We start from the raw sequence: 14170 nt of genomic DNA on the forward strand, positions 1-14170 counted from the left end.
CGATCGAAAACGAACTCGACGGACACATAGCGGAAGCGACTTTCGACTTCGACCGCAACCGCTCTTCCCACTCTATTTCGGCAGCAAAATTTCTGATTTCCGCTTTTCCTCTTCTTCTGATGGTGGTGTGTCTGTCATATTCACCTCGCCATCGTAATTAAAACTCGGATTTGACATATGTTTGTGGAACTTTTCTTTCCTTTTCTTTCTTTTGGGATTTGATCTTTGTTTTTATCTGGCGCAAAAGGGTCGGTGGTGGGATGGCTGGGATTGGGTATGGTCATGTGGCCGGCTGGGTCACATGGGTTGGATCTGTTCCTGCTTTTTTCGTTTCATTTCTCGTTTTGGCTCTCATTGTTGTTATATATTTTGCCATTTTCACATATTGTCAGATTTGGAAAGAAAGAATGAATGAAAGAAAAAAATTATTAAGATAATAATACTTTTCTATGTTTTCGTTGTAGATAGAGAGGAGTGAATATTTGGGAGGGGGAGTAGAAAGTGGCGGTCAAGATCGCCAGCCAGCCTTTGCCAGATACAGACTTAGCCATAGTAGGTAGGGTTCATGAGTCTCCTCCCAGAAACACACCACTTCCAAACTGCCCACCAACCTCTCCTCCCCTTGTTCTCGCGTCATCAACCACTGGATGATCCATCCTACTGTTGTGAATCCTTGATTCATGAGGACCAAGGATCAACTCATGTATGACATAGTTGCCATCCTTATCAGTCTCGTGTGCATTCCCGGCCCAACTTAGCTCACAGGTCTGCTCTCCTCCCAGGTAAACCCTTTGTCATCCTCCCGAATAGGCTGTGCCTTCTGGACTCCAAATAGGGAATCAATGTCCTCGAGACTCAAGTTAGCTGTTTCGGGGTAGTAGAAGTACAAGATCTGAGACGTTGGGACCATTCATCAGCAGGCCTGGTGGCGCTATGGGGGGATCGGAATGTATGTCCCGAACTCACCGGTATAAAGGCGAGGTTAAAGGCGACGAAGATGAGATACCCTTTCCATGCCAGGTCTCGGATCAGCGTCGGAGATATCATGTTCACGAAAAAGCTCCAGAGCCAGTTAGCCGAAATTCCGATGGCTTGTCTATTTGCGGTGGTGAGAGTTAGCCCTACTCCAGATCAAACTGGCCCGCCACCGGTTGGAATGGGGTGAGTGTCCTGGCCTACCCTTTTGTCCGGACGTGTTGGGGCAATAGCTCTGGCCCGTATACCCATGGTATGCAATTAATCGTGGCCCCGTAGATGAGCATATACAGAAAGAAGAAAGCCACGGAGGCCGTAGCGGCCGACTTTTCCAGGTTTGTCCCTGCCGGTGCCGGGTGTTAGATCAATTCCCTAACTCTGTACTCCGAGCCATACACCCGGCTTACCTTTGAAGGACAGAAGAATGGAGATCATGAGTAGGCATACGAAGAGGCCAAAGGATCCCCACATCATTGGGCTCCGCCGTCCCAGTCGATCGGAGTAAAAGATGGGATAAAAAGCACCTATGGTAACACGATCAGCGCTCTGTTGCTCCGGTGGGGGTAGGCCAGAATTCCTCAGTACCTATGACAAACATCAATTGGATCACTCCACTCAGCAATAAACTCAGCTTGGCGTCGAGGCCCACGTTATCTTCAAGGACTAGGAGTAGGCATGTCGTCAGCCATTAATCAGACATCACAGGGAGGAATGATTGTAGGTTTTACCTGTAGTGACATAGGTCTGGAGCATGGAGTTAGCTTTCGAACTGCGGTGTTCTCGTGGTTCACATACGACAATCAAGGGAGCCCCTCCCATCTGGTTCGTAAACTGCAGCCCATAAGCCAGCAAAATTCGTCGGCCGGTATGGAGCTCATCCTTTTTCAAGATCTCTGACCACTTATACTCTGGACGGCCATCATCTATGGCCCTGAAAATATTTTCAGCTTCCTGGGTCACTGTTGGATGATCTATTGGTAGATCATAAAATTCGCATAAAACTTGCAAGGCCTCCTGTCTCCTATGCTGACGGCATAACCACCGAGGATTCTCCGGAAGTCTGTTCAACAAAAGTGAGATGACATGCTCAACTCGAGCAACGCGTGGCAGCCCAACTTACCCAAGGATCAATATGATAACCAGAATTGCGACGATCACTTGGCTGGCGATGGGCAGCCGCCTTGCCCATCCACATAGCTCATCCCATAGTCGTACCAGTACGCGATGGTAATCCCTACACCGACAGCGAGAGGCTGAGTGCAGACGTACATTCCTCGTTTGCGTGCTTCACATAATTCCGCTTGATACACGGGCACGGTCGTTGTCATGATGCCAATTCCAATCCCAGTGAAGAGCCGGGACACGAGCAACTGCGCTTTGGAGTAGGAGCTGGTCTGGACCGTTGCCCCAATCTGTAAAGCGCCATTAGCATCTGCATGTGAAAGGCGAGTCATCAGAGACACATACTATTATTATACACATCGCAAGCCACACAGACTTTCGAAAACCTAAATTGTCGCTTGTCAAGAAGGCCACCACTGTGCCAAGGAGACAGCCTAGATTGTATATAGACACTATGATCCCCATTACAGCCGTACTGGGATAGTGGACGATAGAGAGGAAGTCGGCGTTGTTGATGATCCCAGAAAATACTGCCTGGTTGTAGCCTATCCATGACAAGACTGAGGGTCAACATATATTGCACCCTAGGCGCGTTCATCAAGGTATCTCACCGAATAAGGCGAATGCTGCTTGGCAGGTAAACATGATGGCCAGCCGAAGGCTGAGCCCCCGTCCGTACATATTGAATCTGACCATATTCGCAACCGTGGTAACAGAGCGAGGAAGGTCAGCAACTGAAATCGAACCTCAAGCTGGACGTATACTGGAAGTATGATATTTATATATATAGTTCGATTCCATCTTCGTCACTGACTGCGAAACCAAGGGGGGTCAAGGCTTCTGTGGACCCGTGGCACACGAATTTGGTGCACAGGAAGCGCAATAGTCTGAATAATTCTCCTCATGATGAGGTAGTATCCCCATCGGATATCTGAAGCCCCAGTAACCCATTGTAGATCGACGCAGGATCCTCCATACCAAGGACCGGTAAATGCCGCAATAGGATGGAGAACCGGACCTGCAACAAGAACCAGCGAGTCAGACGACGGGTTGCTAGCATTCACGATACGACCTGCCCACCTTGTACATTCCTCAGGGTCTGCGGAGGATCGACTTCCGACTGGCACAGGGCTAAGAGAGTTCGAATATCATTTCCAAGATAGATATATCACCACCACGGACCATGACTCATATGTAGCGTCAGCGCATAGGAGCAAGTTACAGTAGCTGAAGTGTAGATCGATGTGCTTCAACCATCGTATACTGGAGAGCACCCCTTCAACAGCAGGTGGTCGAACTGAACGTACAAACCCGCATCATCAAACTCCCAGAAGGGGGAGCCCCTTGCCTTAATTAAGCCGGGATCGTGAAGGTCACAATCTAGGCAGCTCAAAAAACTATTAATAGTTCCAATTTTACTGACATTCTGGGTTGCCAGCATGCGGGTGAGGGCCATAGTGACGATGGTATCGATGAAGCCTCCTGAGAATAGGGTTCTGCAAGGCTTTGCCTCGAAGTGGTGGGATCCATATCCAACCAACCGGGGAATGCGGCTCGAGACCGAGGTAAGAGTCGGAGAGCGAGATAAGTACAAGGTTTGATGGTATAGATGATGCAGTTGGTGGAGTGTATGGACTTGAGTTGGGGGAAGGTGGGGGGAAGTTGCAGACTACGCGTTTCTCATCTCTCGTTTCAATGCCTGCCTGCCACACGTGATATTGGCCTCAAAATGGCAAGACAAGCATCAAGGAAGGAACGAACAAGGCGAAGAAGATCATATGCCCCCCATCTGTTGCTTTTCAGGATTTAAGCCTGGAATGACTGGGTATCAAATTCCCGTCGACTTGGCGCCGGACTTCTTATGTACATGCCTTGCGGTGAAATACAACCCTGCTATCATCGTAACTTTAATTAATCACTACCATAATCACTCCCCTCGTCGTAATAGTCACCATAGGTTCCAGCAAGCGCCGCGTCAACCCCATCATCCTCCATGTCATCATCCTCGTCGTAGTCATCCTCTTGCTCGTCATCTGAATACTCGTTCTTTGCTCCATCCGCAGGACCGAGGACTTGCTCATTCTCACTTGCTTTTCCACCTTGATCCGTCGGGGCTTGAGCAGCGGGTACCGCTGAGCCACGCGCCGGAGCCGCGGCAGACAAAGAAGCTCCAGCAGGTTGGCTAGCTGAGGGGGTTAGAAGCCCGGTACGCCTCGAGGCCGCCTCTGGTTCGATACTGGCGCTGCGTCGTGACACGACACTCTGGCTGCGACTCTGGCTTCGGCTCAAACTCTCTTCCTTAGGTTTGGAGGCTTCGTCAGCCCCCTCATCGCCGAAGAGTGACTCCAAAAGACGATAATTGATCTTTTTGCTGAACCCTCTTCTTTCCAACATCCGGCGGGTAGCTTCGGCAGGGGTCGAAGCCCGAGTGCTGCGGCCATCCCCATCTTCACCCTCGCCTTCAAGATAAGTTACGTCGCCAAGTCTACCGCGGCGGCGCTTTCGCGGCTTGTGCACGCGACCGTCCGCGCCAGGGTGGGAATCAGCCTCCGCCAGAGCTCGCTTTAGCGCTTTGGCCTGCTGGGCCCGGAGATAATCTTTATTCTCATGGACCCAAATCCGTTCTTTGATCTCAACTTCTGCAGGAGAGAGCAAGCAGTTAGACACCTCCGGATCCGACTCAAACTCAGCAGCGTCAATCTCCGTATTATCAGACACGACCTTCTTTGGAGGACCGGCACTAGACTCGAACATGTTCGATCCTTTGGATAATAGCGCGGTCATTTCATTCTCCAAAGCCTCTTCCGAGGCAATCTGATCTGGCGAAGGGGCTGGAAGCGGAGGTCTCTTCGGACCCTTCTGGCGACCGGACTTGGCGTGCTCCTCGCCAGCGTCCGAAATGGCTTCGCTTGCAGCAGAGGCAGTCGAATGGCGACGTTGACCGCCGCTGGCCGCTAGTAATGCCGGGTCAATAGGAAGACTAGGAATAGCGAAGCCGTCTGAGTCGACACGCCTATGTTGCTGTGCTTCTTGTATATCACCCTCAATCTCCGCAGCCGTTTCCGTGGGCCGTCTCTTGAATGAGCGTGAAGGCTTCCTTCCTTCTCTAGCCCTGGCAAAAGAAGGTGGGTCATGCGCATTCTCCAGCTGCACGGAACGGAACTGGTCGACTGTAAGTTCACCACTTTCGGTGGAGCTGAACTCGTTCAAACGTTGGCTGATAGTGATCTCGGTGACTTTGACGACGTAGACAACCTCTCGAACGGTGCGGCGAAAGTTGTTCATTCGGGCTGCAAGGATCAAGGCGGCACCACAAATACCAGCGGGACGACGACCCGTCGTCATCCAATCGCGGTTCATTCGCTGTACGATACGGACCGCCTCACTCGCCACCTGCATAGTAGCCGACCCAAATTCAAGCTGTTTGGCAAACCTGTAGATCAAACTCTCCGGATCAATCGGGTTCATCAGAAACACGTTACCACCCAGACGCAACTCATCGAGTAGTGCTTTGTAGGTCCGACCGAGCTTGAACACGTTGATCATGAGAACATCGGCAAAATCGATGAGCATGATGGTGTTGCCATCCTGCCGACGGCAGGCAATATATAAGCATACAGCAGCTACAGTCTTGGTCCTTCGACCTTGAATGAAGTTCAATCCGACTGCTAGCTTGAACACTTGACCAGCAGCCTTCATGGCACTCTCTGGGATAGTCAAGGCACGAGACAGCTGGGTGATGTACCGATTGCCGTTCTGTTCCGTAATCTCGCGACTTTCAGCGCCTCCACGCTGAAAGCCAGGGCCATAACTGCGGACATGGGACTGATCTTCGCCGACGAAGGTACCCTGAACGACTGCCGCACCCGACGACGATTCCCCGAAAGTCACTTCGGAGACGATGTTTGCTTCACTGATGACAGTACCACACCCGGAACAAACCTTCTGACCGTCATCCTCAACGATGTGAGGAGCAGGACAGCCCGGGTTAGGGCAAGTTGAGGTTTTGGGGTGGGTAGTTGGCCTGGCGGGTTGAGGCCGAGAAATTGGCTGGGGACGCCTGATGGGAGTTGGATTGGGCGATTTCAGACTGGCCAGTCTTCCCATAGGTGGCCTTGGGCCGCTCCGTGGGGGAATGGGAGCACGCATCCCAGGCCTAGGGACCGACATTGAGAACGTGACGGGATGGCTCTGTGGGGTCGATGATGTTCAAGGAGCGGTGGCAGTAGGTTGCGCCAATAAGAGGAAGAGTAAAAGACAATCGATCACACAGGGTCTATCATGCCTATAGGGTCCACACAATGATCCTGGACGTAGCGTGGTCCAATCGTCGAGCTGGAGATGCAGCGACGAGCCAGTTGGAGGGGCTATAAGGGAAACTCGAGCGCACAAAGAACACTCTAGGCGGGGTTTCAAGATATCAGGGGGGGCTGACGGAGGGGTTAAACGGGTGAAAGATAGCCAGAACCACGGATTCACTTGATAAACTAGATAGAGTGAAAAGAAAGTAGCTATAGCTATAGAGTCAACCCGCAGCTGGGAAGTATAAGTAGTAGTTGATGAAAGAGGGAAGAATGAAATAGAGGTGATTCAAGTGGGCGCGACGCATCACCGACGTGAAAATTATGACGCGCCTGTCGCGGTGGTCCAATGGAAGAGTCACGTGGCCCGCCGTGTCTCGAAGCCTTCGTTTCTGCCTCAATTCTCGCTGTCTCTCGTTCGAGTCCCCGAGGAGGCATTTTCCCGAACCGCTGTAATCCCCGTTGCAGGCTGGCTGACCCTGCAGCTGCCTCAATACCCCTTCGAATCATGGATTTTTTCCATTTCATTTCTCAATCTGGATAAGAGATCCGCTCTACTCTATCTGTTATGGAAAAGCTATCCTGGTTAGAAGTCCGGTGGTACCGTTTCATTAGGCTATGACTGGCCGTTTGCAGCTGTCTGGCAGTTCGCCCTCCTCACCTATTGTGAATTACAACTGACTATAGTGAAGACAACGTGCAAATATCCATATTTTATGTTCAAAGAAGCTGCTTCTATATCTTTAAGCCAAGAAATGGGCGTCCAAAGCAGCCCCGATCAGCCGAATCTAATCTGTGACGATCACTCTCTTCAAGTCCATCTTTTCCCCTGGCAGCTTAATCTGGGACCGAATCCATTAACGTAATCCACAATCGCGCGGCCCGTACAATCGCGCGGCCCACCCCCCTGCTAGAACAACACGAAATACTGAAATTGAAGTCTTTTAATCAACACAATTCTTTATATAAATTGCTATACAACTAATTACTAGGCGGTTTAGAACAATGCGTCCGTTTATAACCAATAATAAAGCAATTACTGCACCGTGGAGGCGTCCGCGAGGGGGTCTCCGTAGATTAAAATACCTGCTTAATCTTACTACTAATCTCTATATCTTGACTATATTGGATCTCTTCATATTATATAGCTTGCTGAGTATTTTTAATGGTAGTACCTTTTTTATAAATCACCTGCTTCTTGGAGCACTTTCTCTTTTAAAGCTATTTTTCATAACTAGCGCGTAGTTTCTCATTCTCCTTGGCTAGTAGGATTGAATTCATTATTACAAGCTCGCACTCTTTAAGAAGCTGCTATAGTATAGAGTATATAAATGAAATTAGACTTGCTTGATACTTTCAAAGTAGATGTTCCACAGTATTTTGATGCTTTGCAAGATACTTTATATTATATAATATTTAAAACATTGAGCCACTTGACTGGCTGTCCGAGGTTGGTAGTATTTTCAAGTAAATATTCAGCTGACGAAGCACTTAATTAGAATCCAGAGGAACTAGACCTATTACTCTAAATCTACTAATAATATTTGATATTATTAAAGCTTACTAGTGGGCTTTAAGATAGACTTCTAGAAAGTCAAGCTTATTAATATAATTCCGGCCGTAGCGTGCTTATCTTTCAACCAATCCACCATACGCGCGTTTAAGTATACTAAAACAGCCAACATCAAGAGATTGAAGTAGATGCGACGAATAAGCAGGCATATAAATAGAAATAATCTCATTTTTAATATAAATTTAATTAAACTCAGGAGTTAGATAGCTACCATAACTGTCAAGAACTAGAAGATTGTATTTACCTATTAATTTATTTTTAATTAACAGAATAAAGTGTTTTTGAAGCCATCAAAGTCTAATAATATTAGTTATCTAACTATTATCACTAACTTTAATCCTCCAGATAGAGAGAACGGTTTGACCTTTATACCATATTTGAAGATGCGTTTTACTCTTAAAAATCAGAATTAGAAGTAAAATCTCTTTATTAGACTGAATATACTCAATTAAAATAACTCATTCCCAGTTTCCTAATTAAATCAAGAACGGTTAACCAGCTTTTTAGGAACTAGTTACCATCTTAGTAGTAGTAATCAGTTCCATAGCAAACCCCGTTTTATTAAAATTATATATATTATCTGGTGAGATTCTATACTCTTGTATGACCTTCTGGACCTGATTAAACCAGTCTTTTATAATCTCAGAATCCTCTATTTTAGTTTTTTGATAGTTGTATTATCTAGCGAATTGGGTTCGGAGGGACTCGTAGTATTTAACAAAGTTATAAGCCCAGTTGGAATCTACTTTCTCAGATGTTGAATAACCTCGCTTAGAGAGTATTAAATTAGCTATATTCCTAATTTCAAGCGGACGTGGAGGTGCGCCTCGCTTATCTAAAGATAAGATCTATTTAATAAATACTTCTTTTTTATTTTTTGATAACTTTTAACGCGCGTTGGTCATATCTTTGACAAAGCCTCGTCCAGCTAAACGAGCGCGAAGGGTGGTTCAAGAAATATTAAAAATATATACAGTCTCACGAATACTAGCGACTTAATCTTTCTAAATAGCTTCAATGGCAAGAAGAATCCTATCTTCTTGCTCCACTGCAGTTTTTGATGAGATAGCTGACTTTGGTGGCATCTGTGGTGGTCGAATTGCTTCAGGTAGGTGGTTGGAGGTGGTGTTTTGGTAGGGGCGGGCCGCGCGATTGTACGGGCCGCGCGATTGTGGATTACGTTAAGAGACCCGCTAACTGCTTAGTGAGCCAATCCAAACCAACAAAATGCCGGAGCTTTAAGAAAAATTCGCCACATATGTAAGTCCACCCTCTCAACTCTCCTCCACAGGGATACTCGTAGCATCGGCAGATAATGCCGGTTTAGCACGGAGGAATCCAGAAATCTCATCAATCACATGCGCCCGATATGGGGAAGTTTGATGGAGTCATCCAGGGGCATTTTGTACATATGACTTACATCACCTACACAGTAACACTTCTTCTCCGTGGAGGGTGAAGTGGGTAATGGAGTGGAATGCGCCATTTGTGCGCGGCCCCAGAACTTCCTCACTTCTTCTTTCGACGCACAAAACGCGCAGCTTTGCCTCCCTCCCTCTTCCTGATCGAAGAGCTTAGAAATTAATATCAATGATGCTTTATATTTCTTTCGCTCTTCCCCTCCCTCTTTTCTGGCCTATCTGTAGAGACTTCGCCCTTCCTCATCCCTTACTTGCCGACTGAGCAATTGCGATCTGCAAACATAGGCGCCGCTGTCAGTAGGCAATACTCAATCTCAGACAGGAAAAGCAACATCTTACCTCGCAGTACTGTCCACTTGTCGCTCTCATTGCTCGATAGGCATTTCCCTGCGCTAATACACCAGCGAAGCGTGTTGCATTATCTGTCTCGTCTTCGTGGGGTGTCAAATCTCCCGTCAGAGCTCAGGCGCCTTTTTACATCAACTGGCAAGACCCGCGTCCACGTCTTGTCTGCTTCTCTTTATAAAACAATTTTCTTTCCCTGCCGGAGCTCTCTCACGGTCAGGCAGGGCTTTCAAATAGTGGCTGAGCCTATCCCTTCTTTTCTTTCTCCCTCCGACAATGTCGCCGACGGCAGCAGACACCAACTCTCGAGTTCCTGCTGGACAGGACTCGAGACTCCTCAGAAGCATATTCTTTGTCAGCAACATTCATTGCTCCTCTTGCGTCGCATACATCAATGAAGTCCTATCAGACATTGATGGGGTGAGGGATATCGATGTGTCGGTTCTTACCCACGAAGTACGCGTCTTTCACAGCACAGAAACCGACCCGTCACGCCTTGCTTCGGCTTTGGTTGAAGCTGCCTTTGAGGTTCACCATGTCACTACATATGAACCGAGAGGATCAGTCATCTCGGAACTTGATACGACTTCATGGCTACCCCGCGACTCAGTCCTCTTCTCGACCCAGCCTAACATCAATCGAGTTCCAGCTTTGGGAAGCAGACATGTCGACAACTGCGACGCTTGCAGGAAAGAAGAACTGGATAGCCTCGCGGCCGGCGAAGATTTGGCAGATGCTGCTCGCCGCCCTCGGGACCGCTATAGTGGTCTTCGAACGGGTGGTAAGCCCGGTCCATCCCAATCAGAAGTGCAAAGTCTAGTAGCCCGGGAATCAGTTGAAGATGTTACACCCGTGGAGTCGCCCAAGACGCCTCACCATCCAGAAGAGAAGGAAAGGTTTAATGCACGTGTGAGCATTGGTGGGATGAGCTGTGCTTCATGCGCCAACAGCATCACAAACGAAGTGAAAGAGTTGGATTTCGTTGAGGACATCACCGTCAACCTCCTTACCAACAGTGCTACTGTTGTCTTTACTGGTCCGCAGTCAAACATCGACAAGGTTGTCGAGCAGATTGAGGATATCGGTTTCGAAGCGTCGCTTGATGAGGTCAATATGATCAAAACAGCTCCCGCACGCAAGGAGGCCCCTTCGACATTCGTCGCTGAACTTGCTATTGGCGGCATGACGTGCGGTTCGTGCTCCGGAGCGGTTACGCGAGGGCTGGAGGAGCTTCCTTTCGTTACTACTGTTTCGATCAACCTCTTGACCCATAGCGGAAGAGTCGAGTTTGAGGGCCGCGACCATATTGACGAGATTGTGGAAAAGATTGAAGACCTCGGCTATGATGCTTCGGTCGACAATGTGACAGCCCTGGTGGCAGATAGTCATGACGAGCCTCTGGAAGAGAGGACACTGTCCATCCGTGTGGATGGTATGTTCTGCCATCACTGCCCGGACAAAGTTGTCAAGTCCTTGGAAGCTTTCCCGGATGTTAAGGTCGAAGGCAACCTGTCCGTTAAGAATCCGATTCTTGCGGTTACGTACACACCAAAACCCCCCTCTCTCACAGTGAGAAGTATACTTCGGACAATCGAATCAGCTCACGATGCTTTCACTGCCACCGTTTATCGTCCTCCAAGCGTCGAAGATCGGTCCCGAGCTATGCAGCGCCACGAAAGACGCCGACTGTTCACCCGATTTATTTTTGTTTTGCTTGTGGCAATTCCCACGTTTATACTGGGTATTGTATTCATGAGCTTGGTGTCATCCAACAACAAGGTTCGCAAGTTTTTGGAACAACCGATGTGGGCCGGAGATGCCTCGCGCCTCGAATGGGCCCTCTTTATCATGACAACCCCGGTTATGTTCTACGGCGCTGATATCTTCCACGTGCGGGCGATGAAAGAAATCTACTCGCTTTGGCGTCCTGGAAGTCGTGCACCGCTCCTGCGCAGGTTCTACCGGTTTGGAAGCATGAACCTCCTCATCTCCGCCGGAACGACCGTAGCCTACGTCTCGTCTCTGGCTGTTCTTATTATGGACGCCGCTATGGGCTCAGCGTCCAACACACATAGCTCAACATATTTCGACACAGTTGTGTTTCTCACCATGTTTATTCTCGCCGGGCGGTTCATGGAAGCGTACAGCAAAGCGAAGACCGGGGATGCGGTCGCATCTCTTGGAAAGTTGCGCCCGACAGAGGCTTTGCTGAGAATCAGCGCAAGTGACGCAGACCAACCCGGTGACGAAAACACACATGCAGAAGATGGCTACGAGCGGATCAATATTGACCTGCTAGAAATTGGCGATGTGGTTAGCATACCTCATGGCGCCTCGCCACCTGCCGACGGTGTTGTCGTTGGGTCTGCTTCATACCAGTTCGATGAAAGCTCGTTGACGGGAGAGTCAAAACCCGTCCACAAGTCAGCAGGTGATCAAGTTTACACGGGTTCCGTGAACGTCGGTCAACCCGTCGAGGTCAAGGTCACTGCAATCGGGGGCTCCTCGATGTTGGATCAGATCATCTCCGTGGTGCGGGAAGGTCAGAGTAGACGTGCGCCGCTGGAACGGGTTGCAGATCTACTCACTTCCCACTTTGTTCCGATCATCACGCTGATCGCCATCCTGACTTTCGTCATCTGGCTTGCTCTCGGTCTGTCAGGGACACTGCCTGACGATTACCTTGACGTTGCACGCGGCGGCTGGACATTCTGGGCTCTGGAATTTGCAATCGCTGTGTTCGTCGTGGCTTGCCCCTGTGGTCTCGCACTCGCCGCTCCCACGGCACTTTTCGTGGGCGGTGGACTAGCTGCTAAGCAGGGTATCTTAGTCAAAGGAGGAGGTGAGGCGTTCCAAGAAGCGAGCCGGCTCGACGCCATCGTGTTCGACAAGACAGGAACTCTCACAGAGGGCGGCAGCCTGCAGGTATCCGAACACGAAGCCCTCATTTCGGACACCGACGTGATACAGGTGGCTTGGACACTCGCCCGAAAGCTCGAAGAAAGCAGCAATCATCCAATCGCTCGAGCCATCTCGGCTTTCTGCAAGGAAAAGCCCTCGGTCACGATTACCAGCGCCGACATCGAAGAAAGATCCGGTCAAGGTATGAAAGGCACGTTCGCTGTATCAATGCCGAATCCCAATGAGAAATCCAACACGCCCACTCAATACGAGGCTGCCATCGGCAACCAACGTCTCCTACACAGCCTAGCAACCTCAGACTACGACGAAAGCCACCTATCCAAAACCCTCTCGAAGTACCAAGCTGCCGGTAAATCCACCGCGATCCTATCTCTCCGTTCCCAGAACGAACCCTCCTTCACCCCCGCCATCGTCTTCGCCATCTCCGACACCATTCGACCCGACACCGTCGAAGTCATCTCCAAGCTCCAAAAGCGCAAAGTCAATGTATATATGTGCACCGGCGACAACCAGACAACCGCGCACGCCGTCGCCGACATGGTAGGCATTCCGCGCTCCAACGTCATGGCAAACGTAATGCCAGCAGGCAAAGCCGATTTCGTGCGTCAAATCCAAGACAGCAACAACAACTTCACCCCGCAGACCGACTCCGAAGCAGAAAGCCAGCGAGCCCCCACCAACAACCGTTCCATCGTCGCCTTCGTCGGCGACGGCGTCAACGACTCCCCCGCCCTCGCCGCAGCAGACGTGAGCATCGCCATGGCGTCGGGATCCGATGTCGCCATGAACTCCGCAAGCTTCATCCTCCTCAACTCGGAGCTCGACACCATCTTGCAACTTGTCTTGCTTAGCCGCCGTGTCTTCAACCGCGTCAAGCTGAACTTCGGTTGGGCGTTGGTCTATAATTGCTGCTTGGTGCCTGTCGCTGCTGGTGTCTTCTATCCGATTGTTAGTGGGCATAAGCAGGAGATGGTGGGTGGGGAACTTGTGGTAACTGATACGCATTGGAGGTTTAGTCCGGTCTGGGCGGCGTTGGCGATGGCGTTGAGTAGTATTTCGGTTGTTTGTAGTAGTCTTGCTTTGGGGATTAGTCGCAGGTCGATTAAGAGGGTGTTTGGGTTGGGGGCTTAGGTGGTGCTGGTGCTTGATATTTCGGGGGGATTTTTTGTTCGGGGGCGCTTGGTTCTGGTGTGGTTACTACGGGCACAAGGCTATTGCTATCTGGTATTTTTTAGGTCATGATTTGTTAGTGGGATATGGATTTTGTTATTCGGGACATTGCTATGATATGGATGGTTGATGACATTTAGATCGTCCTAGTGATGATGATGAGATTGAATGTCAATGATTTACGTATGGAAGTATGCTTAGTATTCAGTAGGCACTTTTTTACATTTCGTAGTTCACAGTGTGCGCTGTAACTGAGGTTCTTGTCAGATTTTCTTTACTAACTGAAAATACTGGTCATCAGTTACACAACAAACGACCAATAGTGCGCTGCTATATAAATC

At 49.4% G+C, this 14170-nt stretch overlaps 5 protein-coding genes across 5 annotated transcripts; 2 read left to right on the forward strand and 3 right to left on the reverse strand.

Moving 5' to 3' along the window:
- Positions 1 to 260: 260 nt before the first annotated feature.
- An02g08685 (hypothetical protein) lies at positions 261 to 437 on the forward strand (the record flags this gene model as incomplete). Its single annotated transcript, XM_059746463.1, has 1 exon — positions 261 to 437. The coding sequence occupies one exon, from the start codon at positions 261 to 263 to the stop codon at positions 435 to 437; it is 177 nt and encodes a 58-aa protein (XP_059603424.1).
- A 317-nt stretch (positions 438 to 754) lies between these two features.
- On the reverse strand, positions 755 to 2793 carry An02g08690 (uncharacterized protein; the record flags this gene model as incomplete). The annotated part of the gene is made up of 10 exons (XM_059746464.1): positions 755 to 892; positions 967 to 1096; positions 1180 to 1318; positions 1383 to 1499; positions 1561 to 1638; positions 1704 to 1719; positions 1774 to 2035; positions 2134 to 2407; positions 2442 to 2642; positions 2709 to 2793. 10 exons carry the CDS (start codon positions 2791 to 2793, stop codon positions 755 to 757), a joined length of 1440 nt encoding a protein of 479 aa, XP_059603425.1.
- A 1215-nt stretch (positions 2794 to 4008) lies between these two features.
- On the reverse strand, positions 4009 to 6267 carry An02g08700 (uncharacterized protein; the record flags this gene model as incomplete). The annotated part of the gene is made up of 1 exon (XM_059746465.1): positions 4009 to 6267. One exon carries the CDS (start codon positions 6265 to 6267, stop codon positions 4009 to 4011), a length of 2259 nt encoding a protein of 752 aa, XP_059603426.1.
- Positions 6268 to 7055: 788 nt separating this feature from the next.
- An02g08710 (uncharacterized protein) lies at positions 7056 to 9056 on the reverse strand (the record flags this gene model as incomplete). The annotated part of the gene is given in 1 exon segment (XM_059746466.1): positions 7056 to 9056. A coding segment is annotated over 1 exon segment (2001 nt).
- A 957-nt stretch (positions 9057 to 10013) lies between these two features.
- Positions 10014 to 13790, forward strand: An02g08720 (uncharacterized protein; the record flags this gene model as incomplete). Its single annotated transcript, XM_001399969.1, has 1 exon — positions 10014 to 13790. One exon carries the CDS (start codon positions 10014 to 10016, stop codon positions 13788 to 13790), a length of 3777 nt encoding a protein of 1258 aa, XP_001400006.1.
- Positions 13791 to 14170: the final 380 nt, after the last annotated feature.

This window comes from Aspergillus niger, assembly GCF_000002855.4.
Source record: "Aspergillus niger supercontig An02".
In the NCBI taxonomy this organism is placed as follows: domain Eukaryota; kingdom Fungi; phylum Ascomycota; class Eurotiomycetes; order Eurotiales; family Aspergillaceae; genus Aspergillus; species Aspergillus niger.